Source organism: Trichomonas vaginalis, chromosome VI (assembly GCF_026262505.1).
Source record: "Trichomonas vaginalis G3 chromosome VI, whole genome shotgun sequence".
Classification (NCBI taxonomy): domain Eukaryota; phylum Parabasalia; order Trichomonadida; family Trichomonadidae; genus Trichomonas; species Trichomonas vaginalis.
In genome coordinates, this window is record NC_067208.1 from 2,290,971 (window position 1) to 2,306,511 (window position 15,541).

Genomic DNA, 15,541 nt, shown 5'->3' on the forward strand with positions numbered 1-15,541 from the left:
CCCACCTCTTTGATCAACTTCATAACCATCATTAACGGTTCCTTTCATTACTTCTGTGGTATTTCATTAAAAATAAAATTTCAAATTGTATTAAATAAATGGCATACAACATCCATTTTCACAACATACAGCCTTAGTGTGTGCTCCTGTTAATGCAGTCTTACCGATTGTTAAGCGAGTCATTGACCTGTTTTTAAGTTGTAAATTAATATTCTGACCATCAAATATCACTTTATCATTTATTATATCTAAATAATTTTTAGGTGTTAATTGTTTATTTTGTCGTAAACTAACTCCTTTCATTTTTTGTGCAATCTTTTTAAAATCACTTCCATCAATTGAACCGTTGAATGATGTATAACACTTAGGACATAAAGCAACCATGTTATCGCCTTGTTTCTCAATTGCTAAACCCAATAACTTCTTCTCATGTGCTTTTTCTTCGGCTTTATTCTTTAATTTAGGTTTAAATTTCTCATCAAAACAGAAGAAATCAAATGGTGCGAATTTGAAAATGTTTTTATCATAAAATTGTTTATCGGTTACAATCGCCTGAAATGCTTGAGTGTTAGGAAGACTTGGATCGCCAGCGATTGCCCAATAAGATGAATCAGTATCACCTTCAATGAAATGAAAACGATTAACATCCATGCATTTATACATAAAATCATAAATGAAAACTAAATACCAGTATTTTGCGTTATCTAAAGTAAAAAATGCCTCTTGTAAACATGTATCACATCTATAAAATCTATCTTTGAGCATCACTTGATACGTATCCTCTCCTATTTCTCTTATGTTTTTAAACTTATTTGACATACATGCAACGCGTGCCTTCTGTGCATTCATTATTTTAGTCTTTGCGTAATTTTGTGTATTCATTGCATCGTAACCATATGATCCATTAAGCGAAATCTTGCAAAATAAACTTTTTCCTTTATTTCCTTCTAATTCAGCCTTTTGTCTTTCGTTCATAAATTTGTTCGCAAATTCATTAAAACAAGTGTTTTTAGTAAATGTTAAAATTGATTGAATGTCATCAATGATAAAATTAAACCTGTCTATTAGATACCAAAGATAATAAGAAGAAAATGGTTGATATTGGTTGTGTGTTGATGCTAACTGAGTTAATTTCCTCTGTTTCTGGTCAACTGGTAGATTGTTTGATTTCATGTAATTATACATAAAACTGCCAATTGTTTTTTCATCTGTGATAATATCTAAGTTTCTTATTATCGGTAAAAAGTTTATGTAATCATTAATGTATTTTTCATCAATGTGACCCTTTACTTCAGCCACGAATAAAGTATTTTTCTTCTTAATTATTCCCAGTGCTTTTGCTTTCTTTGTTGCTGTATCACAAATGATAACACCATTCAATCTTCCCGGCATATACATTTTATGGTCAGTATATTGAATGAAATCATGAGGATTAGATGAAAATGATGAAGGATATAATGAATTAAAATCAACACCAACGAAATGAGTCATAATGTTGGTGGTGTCCTCATTTGATACAGTTTTAGTTTCTGAATTATATGAAAGTTTATTAATGCGTGTGATTCCTTTAAGATTTACTCTATGTTGAACATTTGATAGACCACCAGTAATTCCATTACGGAGAATGTGATAAGCTTCAACTGAATCTAAAGTCATTGGTAAATTATTTTTTAATGCATAATTTCTTAAATTGATTCTTAAACGTTGAACATCTTCATCTTTATTTGATTTTACGACATTGCAATAACAACACATTAACTGACAATTTTCTTTGGTATGTGGTTTTTCATTATCGATTCTATCCAATGTTGGTTTATTTGCATATGTAAACGCTTTACCACACATTTTGCATTTAGATGAAAGGATTAAATCGTGATAGTATTGAAAATCATCCATTGAAACATTATTTTTAGTATCTCTTTCTGCTTTTTCATCTTGTTTCTTATATGATTCAATTTTATATTTCCAATACTTTTTCGTTAATTCAAAACTTGATTCTATCTCTTCCTCAGGATATTTTTCATTAGGATTAAAGTCTTTATATGCTAAAGCGTAACGAATCATTGAAGCATTCGATGATAAAGAAAGATTATGAAGCATGTCAATTTTATAAACAAATGTTTCTTCAATAATTTTATCAATTGGGTCAATCATAATTTCAACATCTTTATTGCAATAATGAATAAAATATTCTAATCTATTCTTAAAGTTTTTAGCATCATTGAGATATATTTGATAATCACTATCTGATATAGTTTCTTGAGTTAATGCTGAATAAAATGAATCTTTCGTGAATGGTTCCACTTTATATAATTCTTCTTCATAATTCTCCCATGTGATGAATTGATAAGGGAAAAAGGATTTAACACGTGATTTATTGTTTCCGAAATCTTGAGTGAATTGGTCTAATGTCCCACCCGCTATATAATTTCTGATGTCAATAAATCTCAATTCATATGGAACGTTTGTTTTCTTTACAATGATTTGCTTAAATTGTGAAGATGAACCCAGCATTGATTTTATTTTCCATTTTGCAGTGTTTAAATCACGAAGAATTAAATTTAAATCAAACTTTCCCGAATTAAAACCTATGATATTCACTTTATTGAATTCCTCATCTAGAAGTTCTTTAAATGCTTCCTTCTGTTTTTCATTTAATGTATGGGACTTCAATAATTCATCATATTGTTCAATATTTGATTCAACAACTAATGAACAGGTTGAAAATAAAAACTCAATCCAATCAGAAATAAAAGAATCACTCAAAGTTAAGCAAAAATTCCTCGTATATGTTTTATCGTTTAATTTAACCGTTGATGATACCATGAATGGTTTTAAGTAAGCGTTCAAAGTTGCACACTCAGAAGGTTGTAATTCTTCTTTAGTCTCTAATGTTTCAAAGTCAAAAGTAATATAATTTCTCGTCGGTTTATAATATTTTTGCAAATTGTGAGCCAATAACCACTGATATATCTTCTGTTTCGTAATATGTGGTGCATATGGTTGCTGTGTCTTTTGCAACTGAACGTCTTGAATTAATCTTCCATTATTTTCTTTACATTTCTCACAATGCTTTAAAAATCTTCTTTGGTTTTTCCTTTTTGGATCATCGCGAATAGAATAAACTTCTTCTTTACAATATGGACAAACTTTATAGCCGGTGAGTGCTTCTACGTCTGTTATTCTGTCAGCGTGAAGTTTTCCACATGGACTCTGTGTTAATAAAATATTTACTGTTTCAAATTCTGGATCTATCATTATTGATTCCACTAATGGAAAGTCTACCTTATTTATGTCCACATCTTCTGGTTGAGGATCACAATAATAGAAATCAATATTAACATTTAACATTCTCGCTAATCTCTCACTTTCTGATGAAATGTCAAACCCCTCATATGCATCTATTGCTTCATTTAAATAGCTTCTACGAGTTTTAGGATTAACACCATCAGGAATGTTATAGAAGCGTTTAAATAACCTTCTACCTTCTGCTCTAATTTGATTATCATTCATTTTAGCTGTTCCGTTTTTGTTCATTTATGTAAGAATAAAAAATTAAAAAAAATAAAGTTTATTTTTAAAGCCCATAAAATGAATTAAGAATACATAAATTTTTATCATCTGCGACGTGACGAATACATTTTAATTTACTCAAGAATGCGTACCCTGATACATTAAATCTAATTCCTGTCTTATTTAATTTCACAACTTTGAAAAGGAATGTATGAATAGCTATAAAATGATGAGAAGATGTTTTATGGGTTGCTTCCATTTTTTCTGAAATAAATGAATAAATATAATGCTTATACGTTTTCATATCTTTTATATTCTTAATAACGAATGGTATAGACCTTTCAACTTCGTCTTCCTTCGGTGCTGTTCTTTCATATGAAACATTATTGGTATCTTCAATAATGAAACCACAATCACACAAAATTTTATAGGTTCCAATGGTTTCTTTTGATATTTTATCTAATAAATCAAAAACTTTATCAACACCTGTGCATTTATTTAAATAATAATTTGTGTAAATATCATGATCTTCTTTCTTAATCGTATTAGTTGCATATGTCACATTTACAAGAGCTTTTTTGAATTTTTCGGAATCTAAAGGTGGTGAAAGTAATATACAAGGGTATTCTTCATTATCAATAAATTGTAACTTATGTTTACGAATAAATTTAGTTCCTTCTTCTGAAAGTGTTTCGTCTATTTCACCATCTAATAAATTTTGTGTTGATTCTGAGACATAATTTTTATATCTTTCTTCATGAGATTTCTGAACTTTTGATTCTGAAGCTGGGATATTCATTAAACCCTCTACTTCATTTTCAACTTCTCTTAATTCCTTAATTTTTTCATTTATTTCATCTCTTATTTTTTCCAGTCTTTCAATTTCAATTTCATCATATTCATCATCTTTAATTCGTTCTTCATAATATTCAGGGAAAACAACAGGTTCTTTAGGTTTTTCTTTTTTAGATGTGGGATATAAGAAATTTATAACATCATCTTTATTCATTTTTCCATCATAATCAAATTCATTTAAAAACTCCGCGAATTTTTTACAAACCTCTAATATATCCTTTATTTCCTCATTTGTGAATCCTAAATTTTTAACATTGTTAGTTGTGACACTCATTTCTTACGAATTAAAAAATATATAGTTTTTAATTTCTTTTTCTCGTTTATGAGGTCTTTGATTATGACTCCATTGATTCCATTCATGATTTAATCAATGTTTAATTAATCGCGGAATATCTGACATCATCTATATATAGCTTCTTTTTAAAATGATACAAAATCGTTCAATATTGAATGAATTCATCGGTTACAAAAAATGATACAAAATCGTTCAATATTGAATGAATTCATCGGTTACAAAAAATGATACAAAATCGTTCAATATTGAATGAATTCATCGGTTACAAAAAATGATACAAAATCGTTCAATATTGAATGAATTCATCGGTTACAAAAAATGATACAAAATCGTTCAATATTGAATGAATTCATCGGTTACAAAAAAAGTCACACAACCCGCTATATACTACTACTTTTAAATTTTGGAAAGAATGGATCATTTATAGGTATAAATTATATGGATTCATAATTATATTGTTATTTCTGCTATATAACCTAGTGATTTGCTATATCATTCTGACAAGTCAAAAAAGTAGAAAATACCGCAATTTCAAGCTTTTTAGGCACCAACATATTATTATGTTAGATAACACAAATAACAAACAGCTTATAAATCACATCAAGGTGTAAATTAAATCACTAAGTTAATTTGGTTAAGAATGAATCATATAAAGGAAAAATAAATGGTAAACTCATGTAATGACAAACCATTAGGTCGTATTGCAGACATGACAAACAAATTATTGATAACATTAATTAGTAATCACATCAAGCAGCTTATTACAAATTGAAATTCGAGGGCATCAAGCTGAATCCAGGACATTGATAGTTCAATACATTATTTAACATAAAAAACAAACGATTTATTAAACAAAAACAAACAAAATCAATCAAATATTATATCGAATTCGATTCTTGCTGTTATACAGAGATTTAACAGCACCCAAGACTCTACTCGGATCTATTACAGCAGGATCAGTTGACCATTGCTCAATATGGTCAAATTGAAGACTAATTACTTTTGCTTCACAAGTAATCAAGAAATTAATGGCCGGATAATCATACCAGACACAATGAATGATAACAGCTTTAAGAACACCTTTTTTGACAAAAATACAATTCGAAAATCCGGAACCGCCGTGATGAACGACAAATTTAAGCGAAGCCCACAGTTTAGCAGTTGTTTCAACATTTATTTTAGATTTATATATATTTAGATCTATATATTCAAAAGAAGGACAGATTTTTTTGGCTTCATTACAAATTTCTTCTAAATTCTTAATTCTTCTGGATTTACCCAATTCTCTATTGATGAAAGCATATCTAGTAATAGGAATCCGATCCAATTTCATCTTTTCACGAAGAAATTCTGTTAATTTTTGCATAATCTCTCCATAATGCGTCTGCCATGAATGTGGTCCAACCATATATAGTAAATTATGGACATAAACTATATTTTTGTTGGTAAAAATCGGATTTGGCATCTCAAAAATGTTACATATAAAATTCAAAGTTGATTTTGACGGAGATTGCGCGCAAACTATAGTAACTTCTTTTCGGATGGTTTCTGGTATCAAATATATGTATGAAAATGCATGATGAACAAAATCTCCGTAGAAATTTAAAAAACAAAATCCAACATCTAAAGCGTAGTTTAAATAAGCAACTACAGGGCCATCATCATACTTAGCATATTCAAACCAGTAGTCCATTCGACCTTCAACAGTTTTCGGCGTTGCTATCCAATGACTTCCATTGTGCATTGCGCCAAAACCATTTGTATACATGTTTCTGAATGTGTAAATGTAATATTTGGATGGTTTAAAACAATCTGGATAATCGAACATCTTATGAATCGGTTGTACTTCTAGTAAATTTCGATTAATTATTGGATGAAAATTTTTTGTAGTCGAAATGAGTTGTATATCATCAGGTAATAGATGATTTAATTGTATTTTCTCGGTTACAACTGTATGAAGTTTTGAATCTGAATCTAAATATATAAAAAAATTGATGTTTTGCCTGTATTGAGTTATAATTCTAAGAAAGATAAGTACCAAAGCAATCATTTGACAATAATTTGTCCGGAATTTCGTCATGTGAAGTTTTTTGGCTGCTCCAAAATTCGAAATCAACAAAAATTTAAATTGAATAATGAATAATGATTCAACATTAATAACAGTTACTTAGAGTATAAATATCATACTCCTTTTCTATAAATAAAAATTGGGGCGGCGACAAATTTGCCCAGCCAGTAAAGTATTCAATTTTTTTTGCATTTTTTTTAAAGCTTCTTAACTTAAATCATGGAATGTCTCAAAGACAAAAGTAGCATACAGCATGTAAAGCTAAAGAAAGATAATCATAATTAATACCTTAATTTTTAATATTACGCATTTTTAGGTGCAAAATTTAAAAACATTCTAATACAATAGAGCAGTTTCCAAAAGTAGCATACAGCATGCAAAGCTAAAGAAAGATAATCATAATTAATACCTTAATTTTTAATATTACGCATTTTTAGGTGCAAAATTTAAAAACATTCTAATACAATAGAGCAGTTTCCAAAAGTAGCATACAGCATGCAAAGCTAAAGAAAGATAATCATAATTAATACCTTAATTTTTAATATTACGCATTTTTAGGTGCAAAATTTAAAAACATTCTAATACAATAGAGCAGTTTCCAAAAGTAGCATACAGCATGCAAAGCTAAAGAAAGATAATCATAATTAATACCTTAATTTTTAATATTACGCATTTTTAGGTGCAAAATTTAAAAACATTCTAATACAATAGAGCAGTTTCCAAAAGTAGCATACAGCATGCAAAGCTAAAGAAAGATAATCATAATTAATACCTTTAAAGTTTAAAATCTTGATTTTTTTTAAAATCAAATATTTATAACTTTGATACATACAGCTTAAACCTTATACTTGTTTTCTCTTGTGAGAAAGCAATCTTACAAAGCTAACAATCCTAAAAAATAAAGAATTAAAATTTAATAATTTAATCTAACAAAATTTCTCTCTTTATCCTTTTGCACTCTTTATATGCAACTCAAATCCATCATATAATATTCCTATAATACTCTTGCCTCAAACAATGACGAACAAACTGCTATTCTCATTTAATTACAGACCAAATCTATTCAAATTTCTGAATTTTTAATTTTCATTTCAATTTCAAATGGAATTAGAAGAAGAAACTATCTTTACTGTTATGGATCTTTGTAAATTTGGAGTTAAACAAGAAATACAAGCACAGTATGGATATGGTGAACGTGTCAGGAAAGAAAGATCTCAGATTTCATTCCACTGCAAATATCCAAAATGTCCTGCACATTTTAATGTTGCAATCTTGGATCAAAATAAATACAAACTCATCAAAATAGTTGAAGAACATGATCATTCCGCCCCAAATGACAAAAGTCAATATTCGTCTGTCTTTTATCGCAAATATTTAGAACATTACTTCCAAACAGATGACAATCAAAGAGCGATAGCACAGCTAAATGCATTCAAAGATCTTGAAATTCCTCTTACAGGTCCGTCCATTCCAGAGATGTACGCTCAAAAACCACGTGCAATCAAACGATTTGCAGAGAGAATACATGCTCTTCAAACTAGATATTCTCCTGACGATGTTGTGTCATTGCAAATCTTTGTTCAGACAGTACAAGAAGAATCTCCAGATGATCTCATTGCATTTGAAGTCTCAGACAATAATATGTGTTTCTATTACGCGCCTTTTGAAGGCAAAGCTTATGCGCATAGTATCAAGACATTTCATATAGACAGCACCTATAAATTGTTGCGATCAAACATTCCATTGTATGCATTTACTGGCAAAATCAAAGATTTTCACATTTTCCCTTTTTTATATTTCTTTTGTCAACCAGACACTTATCAAAACATTCAAGTTTGCGTGTGCGCCTATCTCAGATGGGTAACAATTGAGCCAGAATACATTAGCATGGACTGTGCTCCACAGATAGCTCAAGCAATAGAAGAAAGCATTCCACAAGCTCAAATACTTTGGTGCGGAGTACATGTTCTTCGTGCAATTCTTCGCAAATCAAATAAGTTTTCTTCTCAAGAAAAATTTGAACAATTCTATAATTTGATGAAGGATTAGTCTTCAAATTAGATGCAGAACATGAGGAAGAAGCAAATGCTGCCTATGATCAAGTTCTGGAGTTGCTCGACACAGATCCAACAGCATCTCAATACTTTAACAGACAATGGCGTTACAACATATCAAGATGGATTGCTCGTGACAGGCGTGAAGGCGACGCAACTAACAATATTGCCGAAGCTCATTTTAGAACACTCAAACATGACTATTTTCCTGATCGAAAAAATCTCAGAATTGATGATGTTATTATAGAAATTTATACAAAAGTGATACCATCTTTCGTTATCAAACTCAAAATTGATCAAAATCCAGCAGATGACCGTGTCATTAGGATCATGGAAAAAGCAACTAACGCAGAAATTGATGTAAAAAGACAAAGAAAAATCGAGAGTATTTCAATGCTCAATAGATTGCTCAATGCTGTTAGTGATGACTCAATAGATCCCACTAAAATATATCCTACCTTGAAAGTATTATTACAAAGAACTCATTTTATTTAATTTTGATTTTAATTTTAGATTAAATTATTAAATTTTAATTCTTTATTTTTTAGGATTGTTAGCTTTGTAAGATTGCTTTCTCACAAGAGAAAACAAGTATAAGGTTTAAGCTGTATGTATCAAAGTTATAAATATTTGATTTTAAAAAAAATCAAGATTTTAAACTTTAAAGGTATTAATTATGATTATCTTTCTTTAGCTTTGCATGCTGTATGCTACTTTTGGAAACTGCTCTATTGTATTAGAATGTTTTTAAATTTTGCACCTAAAAATGCGTAATATTAAAAATTAAGGTATTAATTATGATTATCTTTCTTTAGCTTTACATGCTGTATGCTACTTTTGTCTTTGAGACATTCCATGATTTAAGTTAAGAAGCTTTAAAAAAAATGTAATAAAATAAAAAAAATTTAGTATCGATAATCTGAAATATGATGTTTACTTAAGCCGCGAGCGAAGCGAGTGGCTTAGTTTCGTAATTTCATACAATCTTTTTTCAAATCTGTTCTTTTCTTAAGCCGCGAGCGAAGCGAGTGGCTTAGTTTCGTAATTTCATACAATCTTTTTTCGAATCTGTTCTTTTCTTAAGCCGCGAGCGAAGCGAGTGGCTTAGTTTCGTAATTTCATACAATTATTTTTCGAATTTGTTCTTTTTGTCAAGCGCGAGCGAAGCGAGTGGCTTTTTATTTTTTAAAAATTTTTTTCTTTCTTACTTTTTTTTCCCTTACTTACAAATTTGATAGTAACTTACCAAATCTCTCTATCATATAATAATAAATTAATCCATTCTTTGTTTCAAATCTGACACTTTACATTTCTGACATGTAAACCTGTCACTTTTCACTTCACCTCACTGGGCAAGTTTGTGCCCCCTCATAAAAATTTCCTCAATAAGATGATTTGATATGAAGACAATTGAATGGATATCAATTGATTTTTAATGCTAATGGATTGATAGATTGAGGGAAACACATCAAATAATCCAAAATAGTTGATATTATTGTCAGATTTCAATTCAATCACCTTATAGAAACTCTCTATTAATATTGATTAACTACTTTATGTTACAAAACTTTTAACCATTTATATCTATATTTTTTTTTATAATAGATTAAAATTATTTTTATTTGTGATGAAATTTAATGTTTTATCCCCAAACATTAAATCCTAAACCAAGGACATCAACACCGAAGATATATGGGTGGTACTTGAATGTATAGAACTTATCAAGGGACTTGAGTTTGTTCATTTGTGACTCATTCAGTGTGAAATTCATGTCGTAGTTGAGTTTGATGTTGGTTGGATTCATGGACATAGGAATTGCAACAACTTTTGGACTCATTTGGATGAGATATTTGATACAAACTTGTGCTGGTGTTTTACCAACTTCCTTTGCAACACTGACAACATCTGGATCTTCAATCAACATGCATCCACGATATCCCTTAAGTGGTGGATGTCCAATTGTTGTATGTGCCATCAAGAAGATGTTATGACTTTCACAATATTGGATTAATGGATGATGTTGTTTGTAAACATGACATTCAACCTGGTTTGCGTATGGTTTGATCTCACAATTGAACCAAACACGCTCAAGTTGTTCAATTGAGAAGTTGGAGACACCAATATGACGTGTCATGCCTTTCTTCATGCATTCTTCCATTGCCTTATATGTGTCAAGCATATCTATCTGCTCATGAATGACTTTTCCATTGGCATCTTTTGGAATGAACTCATTATCTGTTCTGGATTCAAGAGCAATAGGAAAATGCATTAACCATAGATCAATATAATCAAGTTGAAGTTGCTCCAAAATCTGTTTAAGGTCAAATTCAACAAGATCTGGTCTATGATGAGTGCACCAAAGTTTGGATGTGATGAAAAGATCTTCACGCTTGATCTTTCCAGCAGCAAAGATCTCTTTCAATGTCTCTCCAACAACATCTTGATTATAATATGCCCATGCACAATCTAAACTTCTAATGCCGCATTCTTCAATTACGTAATGAAGGGCAGCCTTTAGCTTAGCAGGATCTTTGGCTAAGAATGTTCCAAAACCGAGTTGTGGAATCTCCATGCTTTTTGCAAAAATGAAGTTAATTTTTTTGAGAGCGAAATAATCGGATATGAATTCATATGCTCTATCAATTTTAATTTGAATGATTTTTAACAAGTATTCATCGTCATGCAATGGCGTATTCTCTTAAGAAAATTTGAAAATGTCAAGATTTTTTGATGCGAATTCACACATGAATATCATAAAAAAACCTTATTTTTGGTGGTAATGACCAAGCTAATTAATAGTAAGTCTATAGTGAGAGGTTATGGGTCATAATAGTCAATTTAAACCGAATATTCATTCGATAGAGCATTTGATTTTGTAGTTTTTGAAGAAAATCTTAATAAGTCGAATAAAAATGCCAATGTGATATGTCTGTCTGCTTTTGACTATTTTTTTTAACAACAAATTCAAATCTTTACACAATTTACTACCTGAACAAAATACTCATATTGCCATGTGTTTAATTTACAATTTTAATGTTGGATTTTTCAGATTTAAACATTTGAATACATTTCAATTTTTTATATTCAAATTTTTATGATAATTTAGTAGCATTGGAATAAATGGCAAGCCAAAGTCAAGATTCATACACAGATGATGGTAAAACACTCAAAACTGTACTTAACGCACCTAATTTACTTATCACCTCAAAATGCGAAACAATATTTGGGGCAAGTAAAGAATTATATGCATGTATCCAAGTTGCATCAACATTACAAAGCTTTTCATTTCAACCAAATCCTCAACTCAAAAGAATTCAAAATTACGCCTTTTATAAATGCATTAATTTACAAACTATTGACCTCAGCCCATGCATACTTCTTACATATATTGGTAGTTATGCATTTTATAGCTGCGAATCTGTTACATCTCTTATATTTCCAAATAATTTAGATGAAATTGATTCATTTTCATTCAACGGACTTACTTCTCTTGTATCATTGTTTATTCCAAGTTCTGTTAGTACTATTGGATCTGACTGTTTTGCCGGATGCAGCAAAGTATCAGAAATCACTTTTGGAGAGAATTCAAAACTCACAGCGATCAGTACTAGAATATTTTCATCTTGTATTATTTCATCACTTGAAATACCACCAAAAGTAAATTCCATCAAAAGTGTATGTTTTTACAAATGCACTCGAATAAAAACGATTACAGTCCATCTGGATAATCAAAATTTTAAATCAGATGGATATACCGTTTATACTAACAATAACAGAACATTAGTATACTGTGCAAGCCTTGTAGGATCAACATTTGAAGTTCCAAATTTTGTTACCAGAATCGACTACAGTGCCTTTATCTCAAGCAGAGTTCGGACGATTGTATTACCCGAAACTATAACATTTATTGACCAAATGGCTTTTGGATATAATGGATACTTAACAGAAATAAATCTTCCAGATTCCATAACATATATGGGAAGTTACTGCTTTACATCTTGCGGAGGATTGAAAGCAGTTACATTACCATCAAAACTAAAGACAATTGCCGCAAACTGTTTTTCAAATTCTGGATTGACCGAAATTAGAATCCCCGAGAATGTAACAACTATTGGTGATAATGCATTCAGTGGTTGCACCTCATTAATGGATGTATATCTTAATGAAAAGCTTGAAACAATAGGTGGAGGCGTCTTCTCTAGATGTCCACCTGATATGAGATATCATTTTGGTGAGAATTCACAGATCAAATTAAATGAACAAATGTTATTGATGGATAATGCTGAAACATATATTTCACAGTATCTAGGATCAGATGAAAAAATTATTAATATTCCAGGAACAATTGAAAAAATTAAACGTCGCGCTTTTTATTTGAAAAAGAACATTGTTGCAATTCGTTGTCAAACCAACTGTAACATCAAGTATATTTATGAAGAGGCTTTTTATGGATGCACAAAACTCGAGGAATTCAATTTGTTTTCTAATGTTATAGAAATTGGATTTGATTGCTTTTTCAATACATCATTGTCTGGATCAATTTCGTTTTCTAGTGCATTGACTAGTATTGGATACGATGCATTCAAGAATACAAAAATTGAATCAGTTTCGATTTTATCATCATCATCATCTCAGTCTATGAGATCATTCCTTTCAACACCTCAATTAAATATTGGTAACAATGCATTCGAAGATTGTATCGAACTCGTTGAATTCAATATTTCTAATAGTATTTCAGTTTCATATGGTGACTATTGTTTCATGAACTGCAAGTCACTGCGCGAGTTTTATCTTAGCAACAATGTTATTATTTATGGTATCAGTTGTTTCATGAACAGTGGTCTTTATAATTTTACATTCGAAAACAATATTTCACCCATTGACAATATCCCTATCAACTGTTTCAAGAACTGTATTAATCTTGAAACATTTATCATTCCATCTATTAGGCAAAATCGCAACCGAATTTTTAAATCTCGATCGCAAAGAAAAATTTCGATTTTTTATAAAATCGCGAACTTCTGAAAAATTGCGAACAGAAAAAAATCGCGATTGTTTTTGAAATCGCGTTTTATTAGAAGTACGCGATTTTATAAAAAATCGAAATTAGATTAAAATATAGCGTCTAAAACCAAATTGCGAACAAGTTATGTATTGATTAAGAAAAATATATTTAAGATGAAGAATTGCTTGCTATGATGTACTGATTCATGATCAGTACATCATAGCAAGCAATTCTTTACATGAAGTTCGAAAACTTGGGTGCAATCAGATCTGATTGCACCCAAGTTTTCGAACTTTGTATAGGGAATTAAAGGGTGAGAGATATATAGTCTATCTATATATCTCTCACCCTTTAATTCCACCTCTGTAAGCGATAAAATTTTATCAAATATTTTATACTACGAGAAATTATGGCTTTGTTTCATAGACGTATTGAATTTACCGATTGTGTTAAAATGAGATCGCTTAATCTTTAAATTTATTAAGTTAATCAAATTTTTGATTAAACGCAACGATGTTTTGTGAAATCAAAACGATAAATATTCAATGCAAACGCACCTGAGCTATGTTCCTTTATTGCAGCCATTAAACATTTGTCTGGCTCACAATTTGAGAGCACTTCACCTAAATAATGCTATAATGAAAATTGAATTAATAAAAATCGTTTCTTCAAATAAACTTCACAAATATATTATCATTATGTGAATTTTTACTTATAAAATTAAATACATATTTAGTTTCTAGTATTTTTTTTTCTATTGTCATTCAAAATATAGCTACAAAACGAAGAACCATAATTTTGATAAACACTAAATGATAATATGATTTATAATATAAATAAAATATTTTCAAGTCCAATAAATCAAAATTGATATTTTAAAAAAACTAATTAAGAATTCAGTGATAATTTTATCAAATATTACAAGACAATATGATTTATAAGCAGAATAAAATATTTATTATTAAATTTGAAAAAACACTTTTTTATAAAAAAAAATTCGGGCTATTTATCTTATATATATATTATACAATGATTTGACATATATAGTATAATAGAAATATCATAAAAACTAACATCCATTCGAATAAAATATATTTTGTCCATTTACGAGTCATCAGCAATATAAGTTATACTATAATTTTCCACTTTACATCCAGAACTAGTGCATATCGATGGCTTCGATGGCGTTTTATCGATTTATCACAGGCGAAATCATTATCAAGAAGTCATCGGCAGCCATTTCATTCTAGAATATCGAACTATTTGCTTACAATTTAATTTAAAATCATCTGATAATTTTATATTTTATAGGTGTTATATTCACAATGATATATATTTTATAATATTGAACATGAGTTGAACAAATCTCCACCTTACTGAAATAATATATGTTAATTGAATTCTTATAGGTCTATTGAAATCATATATGTCTATTGAAATATTGTATGCCTATTGAAATTTTATATATCTTTAGAAAAATTGTAAAATAATTCAAATTTTCAAGAAAGAGCATTTGACTTCATTTATGAATAAGAAAAAAGGTCATTCGTCCTCAAGCCAAAGAGCTGCTCAATCAGCATCACAGAGGACCCAAGCTCCAAGTACTACGCCTGTACAAAGTCATTCATCACATCAGAATACTGCGCCTGCACAGAGTATTTCACCACATCAAAATACCACGCCCGTACAAATTGATCCACCACATCAAAATACCACGCCCGTACCAAATCCTGAACCACTTCAAGATACAG

At 29.8% G+C, this 15,541-nt stretch overlaps 6 protein-coding genes across 6 annotated transcripts, besides 5 other annotated features; 3 read left to right on the forward strand and 3 right to left on the reverse strand.

The window, feature by feature from the left end:
• Window positions 1-4,447: part of a mobile genetic element that runs on past the window's edge.
• Window positions 91-3,537, reverse strand: TVAGG3_0792150 (DNA/RNA polymerases family; the record flags this gene model as incomplete). The annotated part of the gene is made up of 1 exon (XM_051246953.1): window positions 91-3,537. The coding sequence occupies one exon, from the start codon at window positions 3,535-3,537 to the stop codon at window positions 91-93; it is 3,447 nt and encodes a 1,148-aa protein (XP_051082428.1).
• A 1,087-nt stretch (window positions 4,448-5,534) lies between the features above and the next one.
• On the reverse strand, window positions 5,535-6,491 carry TVAGG3_0792160 (glycosyltransferase family; the record flags this gene model as incomplete). The annotated part of the gene is made up of 1 exon (XM_001300011.1): window positions 5,535-6,491. The coding sequence occupies one exon, from the start codon at window positions 6,489-6,491 to the stop codon at window positions 5,535-5,537; it is 957 nt and encodes a 318-aa protein (XP_001300012.1).
• A 381-nt stretch (window positions 6,492-6,872) lies between these two features.
• Window positions 6,873-10,153: a mobile genetic element.
• TVAGG3_0792180 (MULE transposase domain-containing protein) lies at window positions 7,833-8,389 on the forward strand (the record flags this gene model as incomplete). Its single annotated transcript, XM_001300012.2, has 1 exon — window positions 7,833-8,389. A coding segment is annotated over one exon (557 nt), but the record flags the coding sequence as incomplete, so codon positions are not given.
• Window positions 8,793-9,032, forward strand: TVAGG3_0792190 (uncharacterized protein; the record flags this gene model as incomplete). Its single annotated transcript, XM_051246954.1, has 1 exon — window positions 8,793-9,032. One exon carries the CDS (start codon window positions 8,793-8,795, stop codon window positions 9,030-9,032), a length of 240 nt encoding a protein of 79 aa, XP_051082429.1.
• TVAGG3_0792200 (MULE transposase domain-containing protein) lies at window positions 9,077-9,280 on the forward strand (the record flags this gene model as incomplete). The annotated part of the gene is made up of 1 exon (XM_051246955.1): window positions 9,077-9,280. A coding segment is annotated over one exon (204 nt), but the record flags the coding sequence as incomplete, so codon positions are not given.
• A 259-nt stretch (window positions 10,154-10,412) lies between the features above and the next one.
• Window positions 10,413-11,357, reverse strand: TVAGG3_0792210 (oxidoreductase protein; the record flags this gene model as incomplete). The annotated part of the gene is made up of 1 exon (XM_001297024.1): window positions 10,428-11,357. One exon carries the CDS (start codon window positions 11,355-11,357, stop codon window positions 10,428-10,430), a length of 930 nt encoding a protein of 309 aa, XP_001297025.1.
• A 2,376-nt stretch (window positions 11,358-13,733) lies between these two features.
• Window positions 13,734-15,541: part of a mobile genetic element that runs on past the window's edge.
• Window positions 13,959-14,171: a mobile genetic element.
• Window positions 14,120-15,541: part of a mobile genetic element that runs on past the window's edge.